The 23252-nt window shown below is 39.0% G+C and overlaps 1 protein-coding gene across 35 annotated transcripts in view; it reads right to left on the reverse strand.

The window, feature by feature from the left end:
* The window catches only part of SNAP91 (synaptosome associated protein 91), a 134394-nt gene that overhangs the window by 24346 nt on the left and 86796 nt on the right, over positions 1–23252 (reverse strand). For 10 of the 35 annotated variants that reach the window (XM_027821338.3, XM_043542579.1, XM_007058867.4 and 7 more), the window contains 8 exons: positions 13939–13953; positions 13619–13789; positions 3756–3863; positions 2906–3160; positions 2600–2677; positions 2371–2442; positions 1758–1841; positions 626–709 (listed from right to left, as the gene is read on the reverse strand). The exons of 3 other annotated variants lie outside the window; for them this stretch is intronic. In XM_027821338.3, the coding sequence (XP_027677139.2) occupies positions 626–709; positions 1758–1841; positions 2371–2442; positions 2600–2677; positions 2906–3160; positions 3756–3863; positions 13619–13789; positions 13939–13953 (867 nt within the window). Of the gene's footprint in view, positions 1–625; positions 710–1757; positions 1842–2370; positions 2443–2599; positions 2678–2905; positions 3161–3755; positions 3864–13618; positions 13790–13938; positions 13954–18342; positions 19692–23252 lie in introns of those variants that run through there. 22 more of the 35 variants (XM_043542595.1, XM_043542593.1, XM_043542590.1 and 19 more) reach the window with 15 other exon arrangements.

Below are 23252 nucleotides of genomic sequence, written 5' to 3' on the forward strand. Positions count from 1 at the left end.
TTTGTTATACACAGCTTTATTGAAGCGATGGTACTTAAGAATGAGTAATACTATCAAATCTTTGCTGCTGTCCAACAACATTTAGACCAGGGGTGGCCAACCTGTGGCTCCAGAGCCACATGTGGCTCTTCAGAAGTTAATATGTGGCTCCTTGTATAGGCACCGACTCCGGGGCTGGAGCTACAGGCATCAACTTTCAAATGTGCCGGGGGGGAGGGACGGGGGGGTGCTCACTGCTCAACCCCTGGCTCTGCCCCAACTTCACCCTTCCCCTAAGCCTGCCATGCCCTCCCTCCACCCCCTCCCTCCCCAGAGCCTCCTGCACAGCATGAAACAGCTGATCAGGAGGTGCAGGCAGGAGGGGGAGGCGCAGATCAGCGGAGCTGCTGATGGGCGGGAGGCGCTGGGAGTGGGGGGAAGCTGACATATTGCTGTGCCTCTTTGGCAATGTACATTGGTAAATTCTGGCTCCTTCTCAGGCTCAGGTTGGCCACCCCTGATTTAGAGTTTACTCCACTGCAAAATGAAGGTTCATTTTGAAATAAAATAGGTGTGTGACTAAACAAATCCAAAAAACAACCTTCCACAAGAAAGTATACATTTTATTTAAATTTATATTTATTACCAGCCAGTAAGTCTGCAGAAGCTGAGGAACTAGAAGCTGCCTGGGTTGCAGGTTGGGGTTCAGAAGCACTACTTCCAAAAGCATCTATAGGGTAAATTCCACAATGCAGCAAGAAAGGCAAAATAAGTTTAACATAAATACTCTGAGTCATCATTGCTATGTAAAGAATGCATGAATAGCAGTAGTATGACAACTTCATTCACCAGGTAGAATAATGAGCAAACATGTTTGGGAACCTCAGACAGAATTGCAGAAAAAGTGGTTTTGATTGCATATAGTGAAGGTGGAGAAATAAGGCAATGAGCCAACATTTTTAAAAAATGGTATTTCCACATGAGAAATACAAGTGATTTTTTTGGGCCAATACTTCACCTGTGAGGCTTGTAAAACTAGCGGGCTTTTCCAATAGGAGACCCCAACTATATTTACAGTATGTTATTTTCGACTTGAGTTAAGCCATTTACACAGATCCACATTATGGATTAAATAAAAGGCAACGATAACTCCAGCTAGAAGTATAGAGCTCAGAGTACTCTTTAACAACCTACAAGCCTGTCATTTTAGTTGACTGTTTCACTGAAGTTTAGAAAAGCTTCATAATACATGAAACAGAAATTCTGTGGTGTTTGCCTATACAGATAAAGTCTTAAAAAAGCTAAGAGTTGGCTATGCCTATCCTAACTTCCACCATTTCAGATCAATTCAATCTAAGCTAGTAGAATTCACATTTACCAATCTGTTTTAGTTTATATACCAACTCCAGCTGCTTACAGAAGTTGAGCTGCTCAGAGAAACATCAACAGAAGATTAAAAGATATACAGCTTCGTACAATGAACTTTGAGTGAAAACGCAAATACATGATCAAGGAAGATAACCCATGCACTGAATACAGATGACAGAACGGTAAATACAATGAGGATGGATGATGGAATAGAAGTGTTGCAAATGTTCATTTGCAGTTTATGTTTTATTGAATTTTCGTTTAAGACGACTTCGATACATACAAAGCTGCAACACTGCATGAGCTAAATTGTGAAGAGAGGAAATTGCAACCACCAACATGAAAACAGTGTAAATGTATTTGAAATAAGTGACTTAATTTGCAAGTGGTGAGGAAGGAGAAATACCCACCACCAAATAGGTCAATCACACCTGAAGAATCCACTTTTGCTGGAGAGGCAGCAGGTAGAGGAGATGGTGCTGCAAATGCATCCACTGCAGTAGGCATATGACAGATAATATTTAGTATCAGCAAGTTAATAGCAATGATAACTAAATATTTTGAAATCCACACTTAGACTCCACCAGTTAGCACCACAGGACTTGTACATTAGTTCAGATACCAATCTACAACACTGCCATCAGAAAGTATGTGAAGTTTTGCATATTTTCGCTGTCTTCATCATAAAAACTTTGTTGTGCACAGGGTAGCACTTATTTTCTGAAAAATTAAGGCTATACATACATGTTATCTACTACTAGTATAGATAACTTCAGTGGAGCTGGCAAACTGAATGTTAGCTGACAAAATCTGAAGTTTTATTTTTGAGACATATTTGACTATTGTGACTATTAGAAAATATTCTTCACGAATAACATGCATCACAATTTATCATTGAAACATTTGAGGTATTATAGATAGGGATTTGAAAGGGGATTCTCAAATTAAGCATAACATCAAATCATTTATTTTTACTTGGGAAAAGACTGAAAATCTGTAGCGTCCTGTGAAACAAGCACTCACCAGATAAGAGATCAGCAGTGAGAGAACTCTCAGGCACAGGAGAAGTTCCATGTGGTGGAGATGAAAAAGCATCTTCCAGAAGTAAAAAGAAAAACCAAGTAGAAGTAAGTACTGTGTTTAAATCAAAGTCAGCTTATGCCGTAACAGTGTCAAATGAGACAACATTTAAGGGAAAAAACAAAACAAAACAAAAAAACTACATTATGGGAAAGGATCTTTTTAGCTTTACCTGTACCAAACAGGTCAATGCTAGGAGTAGCATCTGGTTTAGGCGCTGCAGGAGCATCAGGAGCAGACTCAAATAAATCTAAGACCAAGAATATACATGTCTAACTCATTTTGGAAGACAGGACTGAAAGCAGTAACTTTTCAGTTTTGCACATCGTATTTGGAGAATTTTAAAAGACCGGCTCTTTGTCTGTAAAGAGCCTTCTAATATACAGTATACATGCAGTAGTGATCGTGTATGCGGTACATTTATTTGACAAACCAGAGTTCAATCCACCAGAATCAAAGACTTAAAAACAACAATTACCACCAAAGATATCTAGAGCAGGAGGAGCGGAAGTGGTGGTGGTGGTGGTGGTGGCAGATGTGGTGGCAGATGTGGTGGTGGCAGTGGTAGTTGCTGTAGCAGTAGTAGCAGTGGCAGCAGGAGGAGTAGTTGCGGGAGCTGGAGTAGCTGCACTAGTAGGGGTAACTACAGGAACACTGGTCTCAGTTGGCTTCATAGCAAAGAGGTCCAGCTCGGGAGCAGCCTCTGCACTACCTTCAGATGGGGCAAAGGGGTCTTGTAAAAAGGAAAGCGGAGAATATATATATAGGATCAGTAAGGGAGGAAATTAGCAAAAATAAAGCATAACTATGGGTAACATACATACACAGTAGATACACACAATGACTAGGCTCACTGTAACATCTGTCCTACTGATTTGGGCAAGCTATTCAGCAGGTTTTTCTAAAATAAAGTATTTTTATAAAGGTGGAAAATTTGAGGAATTGAACGCTACACGTTTTTTTTGAAAGTTTGGTTTGGCACAATTGAAATGCAGCAGATGAAGGTAACTGAAGAAAAAAAGTCAGGCTCCAAAACATTAACAGGATATTAAACTTGTTGCTGCTTACAACACTCAGCATTGTCAAAATTATTCAGTAGTGCTACTGAATAAATGTACGGAGAAAGGATATTGGCTTTGACAGAAGACACATGCAGTTATGTGAAGAATGCTCTTCTGTCTCAAAGTTCTATGTTTTTGATCAACTACAATGAATACTATGTACTCAGAAGAAAAAGATTGACTGATAATTAAAAAAAGAAAAACCAACCCACACTGCCATGTAGTTTACTACTACAACACACAAGAGACTAATGACATAAAACCCACCATTTCCTGAACATGCATCAAGAGCTGCTGCTACAGGGGTTGGGGTAGCTGGTGCTGCTGCCCCTTCAGGTGCTGCAGGGGCTTCTCCAGGAGAAGCTGCAAAGGCATCTTGAGTGCAGTTTTTTAAAACAGAAATTAAAAGGATAAAGAGAGAAGAAATATATAGTAAAAGAACCAAGTTAAATTGCATAGGAAGATTCCCTTATACAACATGAATTTTTATTAGTATTTTTACTGATGTCAGATAAATCATGCATTATAAATTCTCAATCTCCCCCCACCCCACCGCACTCAACGTATTTATTTTAGATGGGACCACATATTAATACTTTGAGGTGGTAGGCAAGAGGCATATTAAGATGTTAAAGGCAACAGGATTCTCATTGTATAAGGGTTCTGAGCAGCATGTTTATGTAACATGAGAAGTTAACGAAAGCATGTAAAAAGTTTGGAGGTAAACTGATGCCAATTAAGTTATTAAACTTTCATGTTCAGTCAAATTACCTCAATGTATGTCTGAATAATAATTTATCTAGCATGTGACTTTTAGCTCTTCAAAATATTCAGGAAACTAAAAGCTTGTGCTGTGAACTAGAATTCTCAATGATCCTTTATTGCACTATTGCCAGCATTTTAATTGACTAGAATTTGTGAAGCCCATTTATAGCGAAACCTCATTTGAGAGAGATCCACATAACTGACAGGTATCCTGAGAAGTGGAATTTTAATTACTGATAGTAAAAACAACAGACCAGTGAATGGAAATTCAATCATTCTTTGCCATTAACCATTAATAATTTAAAATATTTCTAATTCCTGAAAGGTGCAGCACTAAAAATTTAGCAGTTTTTAATTTTTTTTTTTTGTAGTCCAGTCTTATAAAACATCCCAGGAACTGTAGTGTTTTACATGAGTATTGATATTCACTGGGCTCCCCAGATGGAAACACTCCTTTGCACTTTTCTATAACCCATCTATTTTTCTCTGTATATTGCATCTCAGTGGTCTAAATTCAGACTTTATCCATGTCTCCATTTGATAATGTAACTTTTAAAATGAGTCTTATAAGTTTGCATGTCAATCTTTATTAAATCAATAGGGCCCTCTAAAATAATTTGTTTGAAGACATTAGCAGGTCTTGAGGATTTGCATGAGAGGATTCACTATAAAAAGGTTTCACAGAGCTTCAACAGACAAATTAACCATCTTTCTAAAAAATCAAGAATTCTAAAAAAAGATTATATGTTCACTCATCTTGTTTTTGACAGAGCAAGAAAGTTCATCTTAACGTATGGTGTAGTAAAAAGACAACTAACCAATCTCCCTAATTTGATGTCCGTGTTCCCTTGAGACTAAACATCTAAAAATTGACCCATACATTAAATTTGGGTGATAGTTGAGCAATAGTTTTTTCTTTTGCTTTTTCAAGCAAGTGCTAACATTATAGCATTTCAAGCTTTGAAACCATTATAGTAATACATTCCCAGCATTATACAACTGGGCAAGTTAGGCACATAACGTTAAGTGTTACTACCACTTGTAGTGTTTACTATCATGGAGTAGTCCTAAAGCTACAATTCATGGGGACTACTCACATAAGCAAGCTCAGTGCACAGTAGCATTTGCATGATCAGGTCCTAAAGTGTGGTGCATAACACATTAAGCTATTGAAAGCATTTCTAAGTTCTAAATGTCCAGTGTTGCTCAGGAGATAGAAAGGAATGAGGAAAAAATAGCTAACTGCAAACTTCCTGTTAGAAAGGAATGCTGCAGCTGCATTGCCAAGCCAGCATTAGAGAGCTTTACATGCTGTAACAAGTTTCAATTTGAATGAAAATGCCCATTTTAAAAACAAATTTTGTGCCAACTACTCTAAAAATGCTCAAGACAACATGCATCTGAACTTCAGCAAAACCAGATAAAAGCTGATATTTTAATTATATCAAACCAAATAAAAAATGAGAACTAAGAGCAACAGGAAAAAGAGCCTGTCAATAAGCAGTTTCTCATTATTGCATTAGAGATTTAAATGTATTTAATTTACAAGAGTTCACAATGGCAAAACTGAATGGCAGTTGTTCAAACAGTAAAATGTATAATCAGTCAAAAATTCTCTACATTATTGCAGAAATACTACACACTGGCACATGATTTAGAAGAATGGAGAAATCTGATCAGTCTAACAAAGAATTGGACTGAAATTTTTTGAATTTGGGTACTTCCAACTATAATTGCTTTTGAAGGTCTGTATGCGAGTGACTTTTTGCCTACATCACCAGCTTCCGAATCAGTGGAGAGTTTCATCTGGAATACAATCTAGTATTACTCCTGGAAAAATAATCACTTCCAATGCACAATACAAAGTAGACTTATTCTGTGGTATACTTTCAGTAAATACTGTTTTTAGATAACTTTTTTCTGATAATATAGTGTACAGTATTACATTAAGAAAATAAAAAAAACATTGGGGGATTGCAAGAAAGCCTATCAGGATTACTTGAAAGAATAATTAGTTATGTGCTGAGACCACGTAAGCAAGAGCACAAAAGCTTATTCCTATTAAGATGTAAAACACCATCTCTCGAAATGTAACAGCTAAAGAACTCCATCAGGGATAAACCCCTCATAAATACTCATAAAAGGGGAGTGGCTGGCTCTGAGTATGGCAAATAATTTTTTTCAGTTCTGGTTTCATACTTAGCTGGGACCTACAATGGGTTTTCAATTTATAAACAGAGCTCTAGCTAGCTATACTATGATTTTTATAACTTTCTAAAGTGTTCAGACTATCTACTATACAAAGACTTACAATAGTGAACTAACATTATAATGGCTCTACAATCCTGACAGTTATCAGAATAAGCCACAAAGGACGCCCTTAAAAGCTTGTTTCAGAGTAGCAGCCGTGTTAGTCTGTATCCACAAAAAGAAAAGGAGTACTTGTGGCACCTTAGAGACTGAAATTTATTTGAGCATAAGCTTTCGTGAGCTACAGCTCACTTCATCGGATGCATAGAATGGAACATGTAAGATCTTACTATGAGATCCCTGGAATTAGGTCTGGAATGAGAAAAATAACTGCATTACTTAAAAGGAAACACTAAATCTGTATGAAACATACATTGTTGAAACCCTTAAATTAAGGGTACATAATTTGGGACTATTGAGATACTAAAAGTATCTACATAAATATATTTAAGTTAGATGTGCACATTGCTTTAGGAAAAAAATTCTTTGTTTTCAATACAACACAATCTTTCTTCTGTTGAGTTCTGCAGAAAGACAATTATGCTTCCGTACTTAAAGACCACTGAAACTATAGACCATTGAAAAATGTTTGGTCTACAAATTTATAATTCCAGACTGTGCATGCCATGTTATGTGGCCATAGGATCCATAGTTAACAAAAATATTTCACACACTTACTAAGACATGCTGGATACGGTTGCCAACCCTCCTGGACTGGCTGGGAGTCTACAGGAATCGATCTCCCGGTGGCCACTGAAAGCAATCCAGGAGATTTTAATAGCTACTAAAAGTCCGGTTGGCAGCAAACGGGGCTAAGGCAGGCTCCCTACCTGCTCTGGCTCCATGTGGCTCCCAGAAGTGACTGGCATGTCTGGTCTTAGGCACAGGGGTGGTCAGGGGGTCTCTGCGTACTGCCCCCGCCTCATACACCAACTCCGCAACTCTCATTGACTGGGAACCACCGCCAGTGGGAGCTGTGGGGGTGATGCCTGCATGCAGGGGCATCATGCTGAGCCACCTGGCTGCCCCGAGCCTAGGAGCTGAACATGCTGGTTGCTTGTGGAAGCTGCCCAAGGTAAGCATCGCCCAGTCAGGCCCTACACTCCAATCTCCTGCCCCTCACCCACTCCCAGAGCCCACACCCCAAACCCCCTCCCAGAACCCACATGCCAAACTCCTGCCCGGAGCCCGCTCCCACACGCCGAACTACTTGGCCCAACCCCCCCACCCCAGCCCAGAGCTCATGATACAAACTGTTGACAAGTGAATCATAATGAATCTTTATAACTGGAACAGTCCGTAAGAAGGTTATATTCAACAATATTATCTCAGAAGATTCTTGGTAAGTTTATCTTCTGTTATATTAGAGAACGGGGGATAAAAATTATATGACTTTCCCCAATTAAAAAACTAAAACAGACCTAAAAGTAGCAATTCTTCAACAAAAATCTTCAAAAAAACAGACTCCAATGAGAAACTGCAGAACTGGAATTAATTTGCAAACTGGACAGCATCAAATTAGGCTTGAATAAAGACTGGGAGTGGATGGGTCATTACACAAACTAAACTATTTCCCCATGCTAATTTTTCCCCGTACTGTTACTCACACCTTCTTGTCAACTGTAGTGATAATTAGGATGGCCCATTTGAAACAGAAGTTTTTTTTCTCCTGCTGATAGTAGCCCACCTTAATTGATTTGTCTCATTAGAGTTGGTATGGCAACCCCCATCTTTTCATGTTTTCTGTATATACATATCTTCCTACTGTATTTTCCACTCCATGCATCTGATGAAGTGGGTTTTAGCCCACGAAAGCTTATGCCCAAATAAATTTGTTAGTCTTTAAGGTGCCACAAGTACTCCTCGTTCTTTTTGCAAAAACGACCAGTTATTCATGCATTTTTAAAAGCAATAGCCTTAGTGAAGCAACCTTGCTTCAAGTTTCTTGTCCCTTAACCAGCCCTACAGCCATTATATTTTGGAGGAAACCCGTTCACTTGAATTAAAGACTCCAAAATACCAAGAGATGGAATATATTCCAAGACCTTTCCCTTTCCTCTACACTCAGTTTCCCCACCAGTTTTCTTAATAAATTTGACACATTCTATTGCAATACATTTGGCCAGCTATTACTCAAAGTATAGATCTCAGATTCTCTGGAAAACAAGGTAAGAAATTGTTAACCTTTAGCCTAGTTAATAAGCTACCTCCCAAACAAGTTATTGTGGTATCTAATTGATTCCAGAAGCCTAACTTCTTTTTAGAACAAGGCAATAGACAAAATACATTGATCAATCCCGACCTTAGATAAACACAATGGAGAACTACTTTGTGTTTTTGAATAATAAACTGATCAGGTAGCACTTCAAGTGAAGCCTAAGTATAGTTTTGAATCTCTTCAGTGAAAATTTATCAGCACCCATAAAGCTAAACTCCTGATTTGTAGATTAGTAAATTCAGTACACTTCCTTAGGTGTTATTTTTTTAAAAAAAAGAATATTAGTAAAATATTAATTCTTGTATAAATGCCCCTTTGCGTTTCCTCCTATGCTTACGCAACAGAGCCTCTGCCACCGCTTCCACCCCTTTCTTCTTTCTACCTTCACAGCCCTTATTTCTGCTCTAGACTATTCCTCTGACTTCTTCTCCATCTCACACCCAACATCAGAGAGAGTAGCTAAGAACAGGTGAACTACAAGAAGTTAAAGTGACTCCACAAAGTTAACATCTTCACTCTCCAGCAGACACACAGGTCAACAAATAATTTCTTAACAAGATAAGCACTAATGTGGTCAGCACCATTCAAAACACATTGATCACCCCTCCCCTGAAGAATTTTAAAAGATCTAAAATCTGCTAATGTGAAGTGAACACAAAGGGAACAAAAAAATTGAAGGACAGAAGAAAATAAAGAGCTGGAAGTGTTGGCCTAAGGAACTGGTGAGGGGAAACAGATTTCTACTATAGACCACTGGGCTGTGTTTGACCCAGATCAGTAGTAATCAAAAGTTACTAACTAATAGTCATTTGGTGGCCTTTCGCAAAAAAGGTTTTAATCTGAGTCTGGTGCGTAGCAGATACATCTTTACATTACAAGAGTCATTTAAAACTTGTGTTTGTTGTGGGCAGCTTCAGGAGAAAGGCAAAGACCAATAGATCCTGGAGGAGAGTAAACCAGGCATTTGCAAACTTCATTGCTCCGTGACCCCCTTCTGACAACAAAAATTACTACAAGACCCCAGGAGGGGGGCAGAGACCTAAGCCTGAGCCCATCCAAGCCCCACCACCACCACAGCAGCCCACTGCTCCAGGCTGGGGGGCCAAAGCTGAAGCCCAAGAGCTTCAGCCCCAGGCAGGGGGCCTGTAACCTTAGCCCCCCCGGCCCAGGACTGAAGCTCTCTGGCTTGGGCTTTGGCCCTTGGCCCCAGCAAGTCCAAGCTAGCTCTGGCGACCCCATTAAAATGGGGTCCTGACCCACAGTTTGAGAAACACTGGACTAAACTATCCTGAGGTCTTCAATAGCTCATAGGTTAGACATAGGTTAGAGGTTTGTTACAGGAGTGGGTGGGTGAGATTCTGTCGCCTGCGTTGTGCAGGAGGTCAGACTAGATGATCATAATGGTCCCTTCTGACCTTAAAGTCTAAGATTCCATGACTCATCCCTAGGTCTAGTGGTCCACCATGTCAAAGCACATTAGTAGGCAGGTTTAATGAAATCTGCAATGCTGCTGCCTATATGGCATCTGATCTATGGATGCCTAGAATATTGCAGACTTATGTCAATTCAGTGACTCATGAAGGATACCTATTCCATGAACATTTAAAACTTTCAGAATCAAAAGGCTAGAGAAAAGGTGTGAGTTAGATATACTTCCTAAGAGAGAAATGGTTTAAGATTTCTGTGATTTTTCTTCTTCAGAAAGAAATGGTTTAAGATTTTTGCTACTTCTTTCTGAAGAAAAAAATGGCTATTCACCTAGGATCTGAGCAGATTGGTATTTCAAAATTATCTATTTTTTCTTCATAATATTCTCTCCAAATGACAAGATCCAGATAACAGGGGTCTAGAACCTTTACTTGTTCACCCATGGAAAGTAGGTACTGATGCTTACAGATAACCGCAGATATAACCTCTCTCAAAATGCTTGAGACCCAAATATCATTGAAGTGATAAAAGAAAGGTTTCTTGACATGCTCCACCATATAGCTTAGGATGCTAATTATTTTTATACCACCCAAAAGTGTGCTAAACATTTTAACAAACTCCCTGACACAGGTTATAAACATGGACTATGGAGACAAAAAGGTAGTCCCCAGCCATCTTCTCCTTGTAACTTCAGGGTGCAGATGAAAGTGATAAACTGCATTTAGTTGTGGAACTATAAAGAAAGTCACATTTGCAGCTTCCTTGCTGAAGGAATAAAATTATAAGCAAATGTTATAGGTAAAACATTTAACTTTAATAACTATTCTTCTGCAGTATATGCAGTTGTGCATTTATAATTTTACTATTTTAGAGCTCACATTTCAATTTCTCATATTTTAAAATATTTAAAGCAATATGTATGTTTATGTGCTATACATAATTTATACACATTTGTATAAACTGTGTTCAATGAGGAGTAGCCCTCAGACTCTTGGAAATTACAGTGGGACCCTTTGAGTCATAAGGTTGAGGCAGGTAATGTAGTCCTAGATTTCTCTGCCACAGATAGTAACCATGAGAGCTTCAGAAAGTAGCCTACTATAAGAGAAAAAGTACTTCATGGATGTTCATCCTCACTTAGTATAGAATACTCCGTTTCTTCTCATTAGGAGCTGAATAGCACTTCAGACTTCAGCAATTCCAGCGAGCTACTGCTGAAGTGTAGAGATATGGCCTGACTCCTTATGGACTGCATATTTTTTCTGCAGTTAAAATGGTAGCTGCAGATAACCAAGTGTATTTATCTAGGTAGGGCAGTCTGATGAAGGGTCATTCCATTTTACATGTGCTCACCTGAACAAGAATCCCTATTTCATGGGTTGTATGGACAGAAGAGATTTGGGAACTTCCAGGGCTTCTGCAATTTTAAATCACGGGAAAGATGTCTTGGGTAAAAATTCTGTTCAAGATATGTAATCTTTTTACCTTTGCTGTTCATACAAGGATAAAATAGGTTTAAGCACATGTGTGGATCCCACGTTATCTGGAAAAACTGGGGTAAGAAAATCCCTAATCCTCTGAGTTTTACTGGTATAGGAATCAGAAGAAAAGATACAGAGTCCAGCATGCAAAATACCATATGGCAAAAGTACACAATAATTTTAGCTGGACTTGGAAGTTTGAAATGAAACATTTTGGTAGCAAATAGAGGATGACTCCAGGACTTGTTTGTGTAACTGGGAATCTGAGGAGGATGGGACGGTTGTGGTGAGAAGAAAAACCAGAAAGAAATAGGAAAAGATCAGATTATGTTAAAGCCTGTAAAATTTGAACCCTATCTATGCTCTTACAAATCACCATCACCATCGCTTACCAAAGGAGGCATGACTATTGATAGCTTTAGTCAACCAAGAAAGCTTCAAGGGCACAGAAGATGGACATATTACCAGAAAGTCCTAATGCAAAATGAAACATTCATCAATAGCAATTCATTTCCTTGCGGCATAGATTTCACAGGACCTTTCTTTAGAGTTTATAAAGAAAAAAGGTGATTAGATTCTGCAGAAGGGATGTCAAAGAACCCAAACCAACAAGCACGTAGAGGCGGAAGCCAGAGCTGGGTGAATTTTTGGCAAATAGTTTATTCACTGAAAAATGCCGTTTTGGGTTGACCAAAACTATTTGCCAATTCACATCACAATTGCCAAAATAGTTTTGACCAAACCAAAAAAGAGATGAGTTAATTTAAAATTAACTCAACAAAATTGGTTCAATTTCAGCCATTTTGACAAGAGCGAAGACTAGGAGGACTATATTCACAAAATGGGAGGAGGTGGTGGTGCGTCTCTTATAGATTTTATCTCACTGGTTATGGCACTTACCTGTGATGTGGGAGACCTGGGTTCAAATCCTCCCTCCACATCAGATGGAGAGAAGGGATTTGGACTCTGGTCTCCCAGTTGCAGGGAAATGCACTAGCCAGTGGCCTGTATATAATAGAAGTATTCTGAGCTGGGTCTCCTAAATCTCTCGTTTTGAAGCTGTTCCACTGTATATAATCAGTCACTGGAGCAGGGACTTGAAATTGGGTCTCCCACAGCCTAAGTTAGTGCACTAGCCACCTGGGTACAGAGGTATTCTCACTCTTCCCTTGGCCCAGCAAAAGGCAGAGAAAGGGCCCAGTTTTACCTAAAGGTCTAGCAGTAGATATTTAATTTGCCATTTTAATCTCTTTAGGTAGGATCCCCTTTTGGCTCAGCTACGCAGCAACTCAAAACTGAGGAAAAAGGCACCAATTATGCCAGTCAGTGACAATTTTGTTTTCAAAACACTTTTTAGGGTTTACTTTCAACAAAAAGCTTCAACAAAACCTTCTGAAATACAAGAAAATTTAAGAGGACTAGATTACTAGAATTTAAAGAAAGGGTCAAAGAATAGCACAACATGGGTCTGTGTGTGCCAATTAAGTACAATGACAAACAGCTGTAGAGCACTGGTAATTTTAGTGATATGAGCCTATGCATTTCAATGAAAAGTCCTAGGTTCACTCACGGTATAAGAATGCAGATCCGTGGATGAGAGTTTAAAAAATCCTTCCAATATTTAATTTTTAACGTTAATTGTTAGTTCTAAAATTGGCTACTTAAGAGTTAAGCTTAGAACCCAGTTTTTAGCCAGTTGAAAATGTATCCAGTCTTATGTTCCCCCTCCGTAGGGGATATGCAAAAAGGAAACCCTGCACACAGAAAAGGGAAAGTCTTTCAGAATGTACAACAAAACAAAACAAAAACAAAAAACTCAGAAAACTTTAGTTAATTTGAAAGATACATTCAAATGTACCTAACTACTTGAATAATTTGGGCTTTCAGACACCACAAGATCAAGTTTTTAGTTAGACTATGACAGTTGATGATTTCAAGATGGCTTATGCTTCTTGTATAAACTGCAGCATTAGAGTAACGAAACTAACCTCCAAAGAGATCCACTTCAGCAGCGACAGCAGTAACGGTTGTTGTAGTTGTAGCAGGTGCTGCGGCAGTTGTGATTTCAGTAGTTGCAGCAGTAGTTGGGCTAGGCTCTGGAGCAAATGGATCTGAAATCTGTGGCTCAGAAGTAACACTGGAAAGCGCTGCCAGATTGTCTATTTGCAACCATATACGAAGACCAAATGGAAATAGTGAGCGAAAGAGCGGGAAAAAAAACCACTAGACTCCAAGAAGTAAAGACAGCTGTTAAAATTATATTAACAATTCTCTATTTAAAGAAGCTTAGAAAATAAGTGTTACTCACCCTCTCCCAAGAGATCTGTAACATTGTCCATTACATGATAGCAATATAAAGAAATCGGAGAGTTAACAAAATTGCCAGAGTGAACATGTACATTAGCCACACACATGATAAACAATTTCTGAACAATTCAATCACTAGTATGCTACCCTACCCAGACATGCCATAGATAACTTGAATTGAGCTTATATAGGACAGTTTAGTTTTAGGAACTTTGAAAGGTCAAAGTAGAGACTTAAGTGAATAGCCTAATGTGAACTGAATCCATTTCTTTAACAGCTTTATTCAACTATTCACCCATTGGCGCATGGGATTTTGATTCACTTGTCAAATTCATTCATTACATGGTTGCTATTAAATACACTACCAACGCTAAGTCTGAATGGACTGCTGATTAATAGTTTTTTGTTTCAGCTAACTGAAATGTTCTTTCCATGTAAGAAAAGTACTTCGAGTCACATCAGTTATTAAAAATCCAAGACTATACTGCCATTGAAGGAGCTGAACAAGAAAAAAAAAACTTTCGTAAGTATTTTGTTGCCACAGATTATATTAGTCTCCCTATTTCCCATATTGCTGTCGTTGATCTCAAGACTACTGTATTTAAGAGATTATTTTTGCAACGGATGCGCCAAAGTGCTTGCCTTTAACCCATACATTTTACAGCTAAATATGTTAATGGAATTATCTGGGATAATGGGCCACTCTAAGGTTTGTCAGCGATACCTTACCTTTGGATAACTATTCTCCCCCCCGCTTAGATTTGCGTAACAACTACTGATGGCCTACTAAAAATGAAACCTCAATTTAAGAGTTAAGGACTATTTGACTAATACAGTTCTAAAAACTGGCACACAGAGCACTCAATTTTAATCTGCCCCTTTCCTCAAAGCCTGCTATGACATAAGATCTCTGAGGCTGATTCAAATCAGTCCCTCATCCAGAAATATAATGCACACACATACACGACATTGGACTGGCTGGTTAGTGTTTGGATTCAAGATTAGAGTTCATGTTAAAGGAAGTCAGTCATCCAAAATGAGTCATTTTAAAAAACTCCACACTGCAAGACGGAAAATGATGCAACAAACTATCATCAACAGCCAATTGGAGTCTTTAAATATAAACTTTTTATTTTGTCATTTCAACTTGTCAGTTTTGGCTGGAAATTGAACTTCTCTGTGGAAATCTAACTAAATAGCAAATGGTCTTTTCCTACCAGAATTAAATAATTATGCTCAAATTCTAAATTTTACATCAGAGTAAACATTGTGGAGATAGGACAATGTACAAAATGAGGAAGCAAAATGAGAAGTTTTTTTATATCCTTGTTTCACCCCAAATTTCTACAAAAAGGCACACATTCAGGGGTGCTATAACAATTTATATAGTGGAGATGCTGACAGCCATTGAACCAAACTGTAAATCCTGTGTATTATGAAAACCACTTCAAGTCAGGGGGTGTGGAAGGGCCCCAAGCACCCCTACTTCCAGCACCTATGCACAAACTAGAGCAGAATTACAGTGACAAAATTAGATAATTCAAAAACATTCTATATCAATTGCTTCAGGATACCACTCAAGCGTCCTATAGGATTTTTTTCGTCTTACACCTTCCATAAAAAAGTTCAAAATTGTGATTAATACACAGTACAAGTGGTTTGAAGTTCACTGTATCGTATTTGAAGAGTTTTGCATTAGAAAAAAAATCCAGCTGCATTAGCAAGGAAGCAGAGTCTCCCAGAGGCGTAAGTACTTTGGCAAAGCATGTCCTGATAGGATGTATAACTAGATAAGCCTCAAAACCAGACATGATTTTTAGGTTACTATTGACCACTGACCTGATCTTGGGGGGATCTCTGGTTTTGGGTAAAATAAAGGAAGTTATTCAAGCTGTAATAGCAAGTAGAAGAACCAAAATATATGTACTAAAGTAGGTTTGGCTATAGGTCCTAAGCATTAAGTGTTAAGGGCTTAGAGTGTGGCCTAAAAGTTTGCAATATGTATCTTGTGATAGTTTAGCAATGCCTCTTGTAATGAATAGGTAAACTGCAAATGGACAGTAGCATCTGAGGGGCTTTTTGCAATAAGAGATAATGTGATCATTTCAATACATCAATGAGGTTAACCGCTGGAAATGTAATTATGGGGAACCGGAATAACACATATGAACTAACAGAACCCTGAAACTGGTTCCCCGGTACACCAAATATGAATAAGTGGGCTGGGATGTTACCAGATATGGTCCTGGACGTATGTGGATGGAATAGAAAAAGGCATATAAAAGACTGTCAAATTCATCCTAATTGGGACACAAGAGAAGACCGAATAGTGGAAGCCTGAGTATGAACAAGCCTTCCTGTGGTGATCTCCACCCACCTTTTTTGTCTATCTTCGCTGTCAGTCTCCATAAGCTTGTAAATATGTCAACACTGAGGGGGGAAGGGGGGGGGGGGCTTTATCTTGTACCAGCCTAAGGCTGTAAGTATGTATGATCCAGCGGGTGTTTTGTTACATGTGTATGTTTTCTTGTAGAATTATCCTTCTACTTGGATTTATTTGCATTTTAAGTCAAGTCTTCACATTTCCATGTGTGTGCTCTACTAATGTCAACCCAACAAAAATTTCTTGCGTAGCTGAGTAAAGAACCAGTTATTAGTGATTTGTGCAATTTGCACCCTAAACTTAATGGAGGCTACATAAGCAATTTTCTGTAATGACTCAAGAGTTACATATTAGAAGCAAAAGGCTACAGTATTAGAGAAAGAGTGTGTGCTGTATTTCTATTCAGAAGATGTGTTGCGATTTTCCTACATACATGGGGGCAAAGTGTTGGTTAGAATACACAACATGCAAGAGGGGGCAAAACAAGTTGTTACCAAGTGTTCAGAAAATTATTACATGTGATAACTGATAGCTGGAGTGAATAGCTCAGGGATGCACTAATGGGATGTAGAGACTTTCACCTTCACATTAGTCAGCAAGAGCTTGATAAATTTAAGAATGGGATTACACAACATGGTTGCCTGCAATAGCAGGCAACTGAACGCAATGACCCATGAAGTCCTTTTTAGTTTTATGTCCCCAAGTGCCAGATTTTCAAAAGGCAATGGAGGTATTTGTTTTAGAAAAGCCTACTATTAAGTTAACATGAAGACTGTCATCCTCTTCTAGAGTGGTCAGGCTTGGAGCACATGGAAAGAGTCAGATTAAAGTTTTTCATGGTTCCTACCACAACTGTGGTTGCTGTAGGATTTAGAAGATTCGATTAAGATGAACTATCATGAAAAGGAGACTAAGCCTTTACCCATATGATAAGCCTTCTAATAGGAAGCGAATGTCAATCCTTGCAGCATGTCTCAACAAATCTGTTAAAAACCAGAGGTGGCTATGTGATTCAGTGATCTCCATCAAAAATTGGCATTTTTTAACAGCTACAGACAGCGAAATTAAAATACCAAAGCTCTTGTTTCTCTCAAGATAGAAACCAAGTGTAGTAACTGTGGAAAACTTTCACTCTAAAATGGAGACCACTGTAGCTTCTAACATAGTGAAAATGTGCATCAACAGCTACACCCACGCCTTTTATGTATCTCCCTCCCCGTCCACCACAGAGCCCTTAACAAGCCTGCCTCCTCTGTCATTTTATAAAATAACATTTGTGATTTACTAACAAAGTATTTCATAGATATGGAAACAAAACACTAAATAAAGTTCCAAGAAGCCTTGGTTGGCTCTGAACTTCTTGCAGTCTTAACAGACTCTCCTCATTTGGCCCTACCAAATTCATGGTCCATTTTGGTGAATTTCTCGGTCACAGAATTTTAGGACTAATAAATTTAATGATTTCAGCCATTTAAATCTGAAATTTCACAGTGTTGTAACTGTAAGGATCCTGACCCCAAAAGGAGTTGGGGGGGGGGGGGGAGGTCGCAAGATTATTGTGGGGGCGGTTGCGGTATTCCTACCCTTACTTCTGCGCTGCTGCTGGCGGTGGTGCTGCCATCAGAGCCAGGCAGCTGGTGAGTAGCAGCTGCTGGCCCGGAGCCCAGCTCTGAACGAACAGCCACTGCCAGCAGCAGCACAGAAATAAGGTGGCATGGTATGGTATTGCCACCTTTACTTCTGCACTGCTGCTGGCAGGGTGGACGCTGCCTTCAGAGCTGGGTGCCCAACCAACAGCCACCACTCTCCGGCCACCCAGCTCTGAAGGCAGTGCAGAACTAAGGGTGGTCATACTGCAATCCCCCCTAAAATAACCTTGCAACCCCGCTGCAACTCCCTTTTGAGTCAAGAATCCCAATTTGAGAAACACTGGTCTCCCCTGTGACATCTGTATACTATAGGGTAAAAGCACACAAAAAACACCAGATGTCACAGGGGGAGACCAGATTCCATGGTTCGGACGCATTTTTCATGGCCACGAATTTGGTAGGGCCCTACTCATCACTGCTGTTGTCCTCTTCACTGAAGTCAAGGCTTAAAATAATAGGGAGGGGTGGGGAAAGGCACACAGCTCCTTCAGTTAAAAAAAGGCTCCCAGTCTTCTACCTAACTTGGATGAGCAGAATCTCCCACACCTCCTCCTCCCCCTCCACTCGTGTACGGAGCACTCCCCCTCTTGTTTCGATCTAGTTTAAAACATAACTGACTAATGTAACTGGTATTTGCCAGTGACTTTTTTGGATTATTGCACATCAAGGCAGCTCTACTGTATCACAATACCACTGGGTACTTCTAGTTCTCAATTGACTATCAAAGTGCAGAACTGCAAAATAAAAGATTTCACAGCTTCAGAAAAACAGCTGTGAAAAAGGCTCTTATAACCTTTCACTACAGAGATGCAAGGAGTAAAAACCTTTAATTAACTTCAAGAAGACAGGAAGGAGTGACTATGTAGTTCCAACTCATCTTTACAATGATGCAAAATCCACTGGCTGTGACACTATTATTTAGAGAATGGTTTGGATTTCTTGTTTTAAAATCAACTCTCTTTACTAGTCTGCCCACAGCTTTAGTCTGAAGCACACTGAGCACAAGCTAATGTAGTGTATAGCACACATATGTAGTGTATGGGCCAATACAGTCATTAAAAATTCTTCCCTGATGAAAAGTTACAGAGTCGAGGAACACTATAAATACATGTAGCATGACTGTAACAGTTATCGTCCCTTTGTATTATATAACCAATCTTTGTATCATACACTGTTGTAAAAAGACAGTGCATACTCTGTAGAAATAAAGTATTTACTGCAGAATTCCTATTACAAAGGCCAGAGAAATATTCACAGAACTACATGCATCATCGGGGAAAAATTCAAACATTTTGAAGGTTTTTTTTTTTTTTTTTTTTTTAAACTTGAGGTAGTCAAGAGGCATACTTCCTTCCATAAAGGATTTTACAATAGTAGCAGGAGGTATATTAAAACACATATATCACTACATACCTGGCTGAGCTTTGAAAGCTTGACTTGAGATACTGCTGTTGAAACACTCCCACTTGCATTTGTCTATACTTACACATAACCAATTTGTTACCTCAGAAATTTATAGATCATATTGTACGGAAGTCTCCTAATTTCCTAGCATGGTAGTCTACTAAAATGTTGTTAAAAAAAGTTTCAATTATTGTTTTATAAAGCAATTAAAAAGAAAACACTGCAACTATTTAAGAATGCAAGATTTAAAAAATAATGTTTTATTGCTTTTTATACTTACTGCTGTTACAGATATTTTTGTGGAACAGAGGAATGAAGCTGTGAAATTATCAAAAGGTGAGTATTAGGTCACAGTTTAAAATTAATCTACTTTAACATTTCATGATATTCTGATGTTGTAGGGAAGCATAATTTTTCCTTGCAAATATTTTTACAACATGTCCAAGGAAAATATTGTATCAAGAAACAAAACTGAACAGTTAACATATGGGACACTTCCTAGAGGAATGAATCATACCAACATACTATATATTGTTTCAGTAGATATAGCCTGCAGCACTGCTTTGCTGCTTTTAATCAATCATTCCCTTTCCAAGTCTAGCAATCATTAGACACTGCAGAAATTAAAGGGTGGGACTTCCAAAAGCACCTGAGGGTACGTCTACACTGCAATTAGATACCTGCAGCTGGCCCATGCCAGCTGACTCTGGCTTACAGGTCTCAGGCTTGGGTTGCAGCTCTGGGACTCTGAAGTAGGAAGGCCCAGAGCCTGGGCTGCAGCCTGTGCTTGAATGTCTACACTACAATTCAACAGTCCCTTAGCCCAAACCCAAGTCAGCTGGCATGGGCCAGTCATGGGTGTCTAATTGCAGTGTAGACAAACCCTGGGTGGCTAACTTGGTATCACAAGTAATTTAGGGTGGGATTTTCCAAAGTGCCTTAGATTTCAGTAATAAATAGGGAAAGGCTCAAAAAAGTCATCTGTTCTCAAGTTTGTGTTAATTAGAAATGGAGAAGAATGGAAGTAAACTTCCATCACAGAGGTCCAAGAAATTGCAAAATTTAATCTACCGAATCCTTAGTACAAGAGTCAGCAACTTTGGGCATGCGGCCCATCAGGGTAATCCGCTGGCAGGCCGCACATTTTGTTTATGTTGACTGTCCACAGGCACAGCCCCCCGCAGCTCCCAGTGGCCGCGTTTTGCCGTTCCCGGCCAATAAGAGCTGTGGGAAGTGGTGGCCAGCATGTCCCTGCGGCCTGTGCCACTTACCACAGCTCCCATTGGCCGGGAACGGCAAACGGCAGCCACTGGGAACTGTTCCTGCGGACAATCAATGTAAACAAATGTCTCGCAGCCCGCCAGCAGATTACCCTGATGGGCCACGTGCCAAAGGTTTCCAACACTGCCTTAGTAATACACTGCATTCCTTCAGCCCACTTCCTCTTTGCTTGCTCACCCCTTCCCTACATTGCATTTGGTACATTATGTTCCATTAATTCTGCAATTTTTATTTCCCAAACTTTGCCCTTATTAAAACCTACTGCCACAGAAAGAAATGGAAGCAGATTATTGCACCTGCAGCGACAGAAAAGTTTGTATAATAAATGGAAGCATGGCAGCTACACTGAAGCTAAGCAAAAGAGGGAGAAATTTTCAGAAACCAACATTACTTAATTGTTAAAGTGCAGATACATGAACAAATCCAAATCACTGTTAAGAGTTTGTGACCGTGTATGATATAGATTATGTCACTGCACTAAAAACAAAGTTTCTGATGTGCCTTAAACTGTAAAAATAAAAACAGGCTTTTAGCCACAACTGCTATTCTCTTTCTTAGTGTCATGGTTTCTTTTCCCTATCTCTAGATCCATATTTCTAAACTTTTCAGCATATAAAATTAGTCGAGGTTTGAAGCCGAGAGACTCAAGTTTCTGGAATCCTATAAGAGGATGTTACAAACTACAAGAGAATGTTAAAACTTTTGGTTCACACATTACAACTGCTTGGCATTGCTGAAAGAAAGGAGTATGTTAGCATATGAAGACGAAAGTAGACTCAACTTCTCAATACTTGTGAGAGCTGCTGCTTAGACTGATGCAAAGGAAGAGGTCTGGACGAACGAAGAGCCTTGACCAGTTATAAATTTAATTTGTCCAATTTTTTCTGCTCTGTTCATGTCTTCGTTCTAGAATAACTCACTTCAACTATAGCACAGGGTTCATGTGAATGGTGAAATACTCCATACTTGTGCATCCCATCTCATACTCTCTTTAGTTTATTATTATTTTAATTTTACATTGTAAAGAGATGAAGTTGACAGTGGCATACTATGATAAACAATGCCCTCAGGCAGTCCCTATTGTTACAGAGTTCTGTGGTGGTTGTGATGTGTAGTATAAGGTATGTTGGAACACCAGTGAAAAAAGGAGACAGCTAGAAGCAGTGGGGGATGGACATTTGGAACCGAAAGCAATCACCATATACCTTGCTGAACTATCCTCCCCTTTCTTAAAAGAAGGCAGCCCGCATATCCAGTTGAAGTGAAAAAGGCTTTTGTTTACAATTAACCTTTAAGACCTAAGGACAGTATAAGTTTCTTTTTAATTATTTTACCTAGTGACCATTTAAAATTTGACTCTGATCAGGAGAAACCTCATTTTTATTTCTCCTCCCCACTTGTGTCTGAATCACTCCTAAACCATTTGATGAGTTGATCTGGCTTTGAGTATCAAGCTCTTTTGGCTTTGCGTGCAGGCGGCACATAACCCAGAGAGGGACAGGGAGTAGAAGCATGAACATCTATTGTTGCTTTCCAACAATTTCCCTATACCTGACAAGTGGAGCTGTACAAATACTGGAAAATAGCAGCATTCTGATTTCCTCTGCTGAATTGCGATAACTGATGCAAGAGCACTGAGGAAGGAAGTGGATGGGAAGCCCAGAGTACCCCATGGGAAAGGAAGCCTAGCTTTTATGAAAGCTTATTCCACAGTGTGCAAATCTCAGTATAGCAACAGGAAGAGCATCTAAAATACATTTACTGACGGCTTGCATTCTCTTACGGAGTCCTGGATATTTAGTTAGGATTTAAAATTAGCTCTAAAATTAAGTGAAATTTACCTCACCCCCCAAGACTGAAAAAATAAATCCCAGTTTCAAAATAAAGAAACCTCACAAAATATATAAAAAGCAACCTATTCCAGTACATAATACTTTAATGGATTTGCCAATTGCTTGAAGGATGTGTCAGAGTAAGGCACAGAGTTATTCCTTGCCATTAGCATATTATCTCACACAGAGTTACTACATATTTAACAGGTCACCATATTTGTATTACTGCCAATGGTAAAGTAGACTTCTTGAATTATTTTTTATTCTAATTTGTCAAAACAAGTGCTTTCCTAATAAAATGGTTAAAAGGGTATTAAAAATTACATTCAGTAGGTTAGAAGAAAATAAGAAGGAACTTATTACATCAGGAACAAAAGAAATCCTAGTTGTGTTATAGGTACATTACCAGATAAGGATGCTAAAATTGTCAGTGACATAGATATGGCAGACGGGTTCAAAAATATTTTCATTCTGTATGCAGAAACAAGTTGGAGGACATTCACGTGATAATGAAATACTTTCTACTTAAACTGTAATTAGGATGTTTAAAAATGCTGAAGAACAATTGTGAATTTAAGTCTGCAGATAATTGGCACCTAAGGATTTTTAGAGGAATTGGCTGAGATGTTTGTGAGGTTGATATTTAAAAAAATCCAGTGGCCTGGATAAAAGCTAATATGCTACTATTTATAAAAGGTAAATACGATAACCTGGGTAACTTCAGGGTGCTTAGCGTGACCATGATCCAGGACAAAATCATAGGAAG

The sequence above is a fragment of the Chelonia mydas genome, chromosome 3 (assembly GCF_015237465.2).
Source record: "Chelonia mydas isolate rCheMyd1 chromosome 3, rCheMyd1.pri.v2, whole genome shotgun sequence".
Classification (NCBI taxonomy): Eukaryota; Metazoa; Chordata; order Testudines; family Cheloniidae; genus Chelonia; species Chelonia mydas.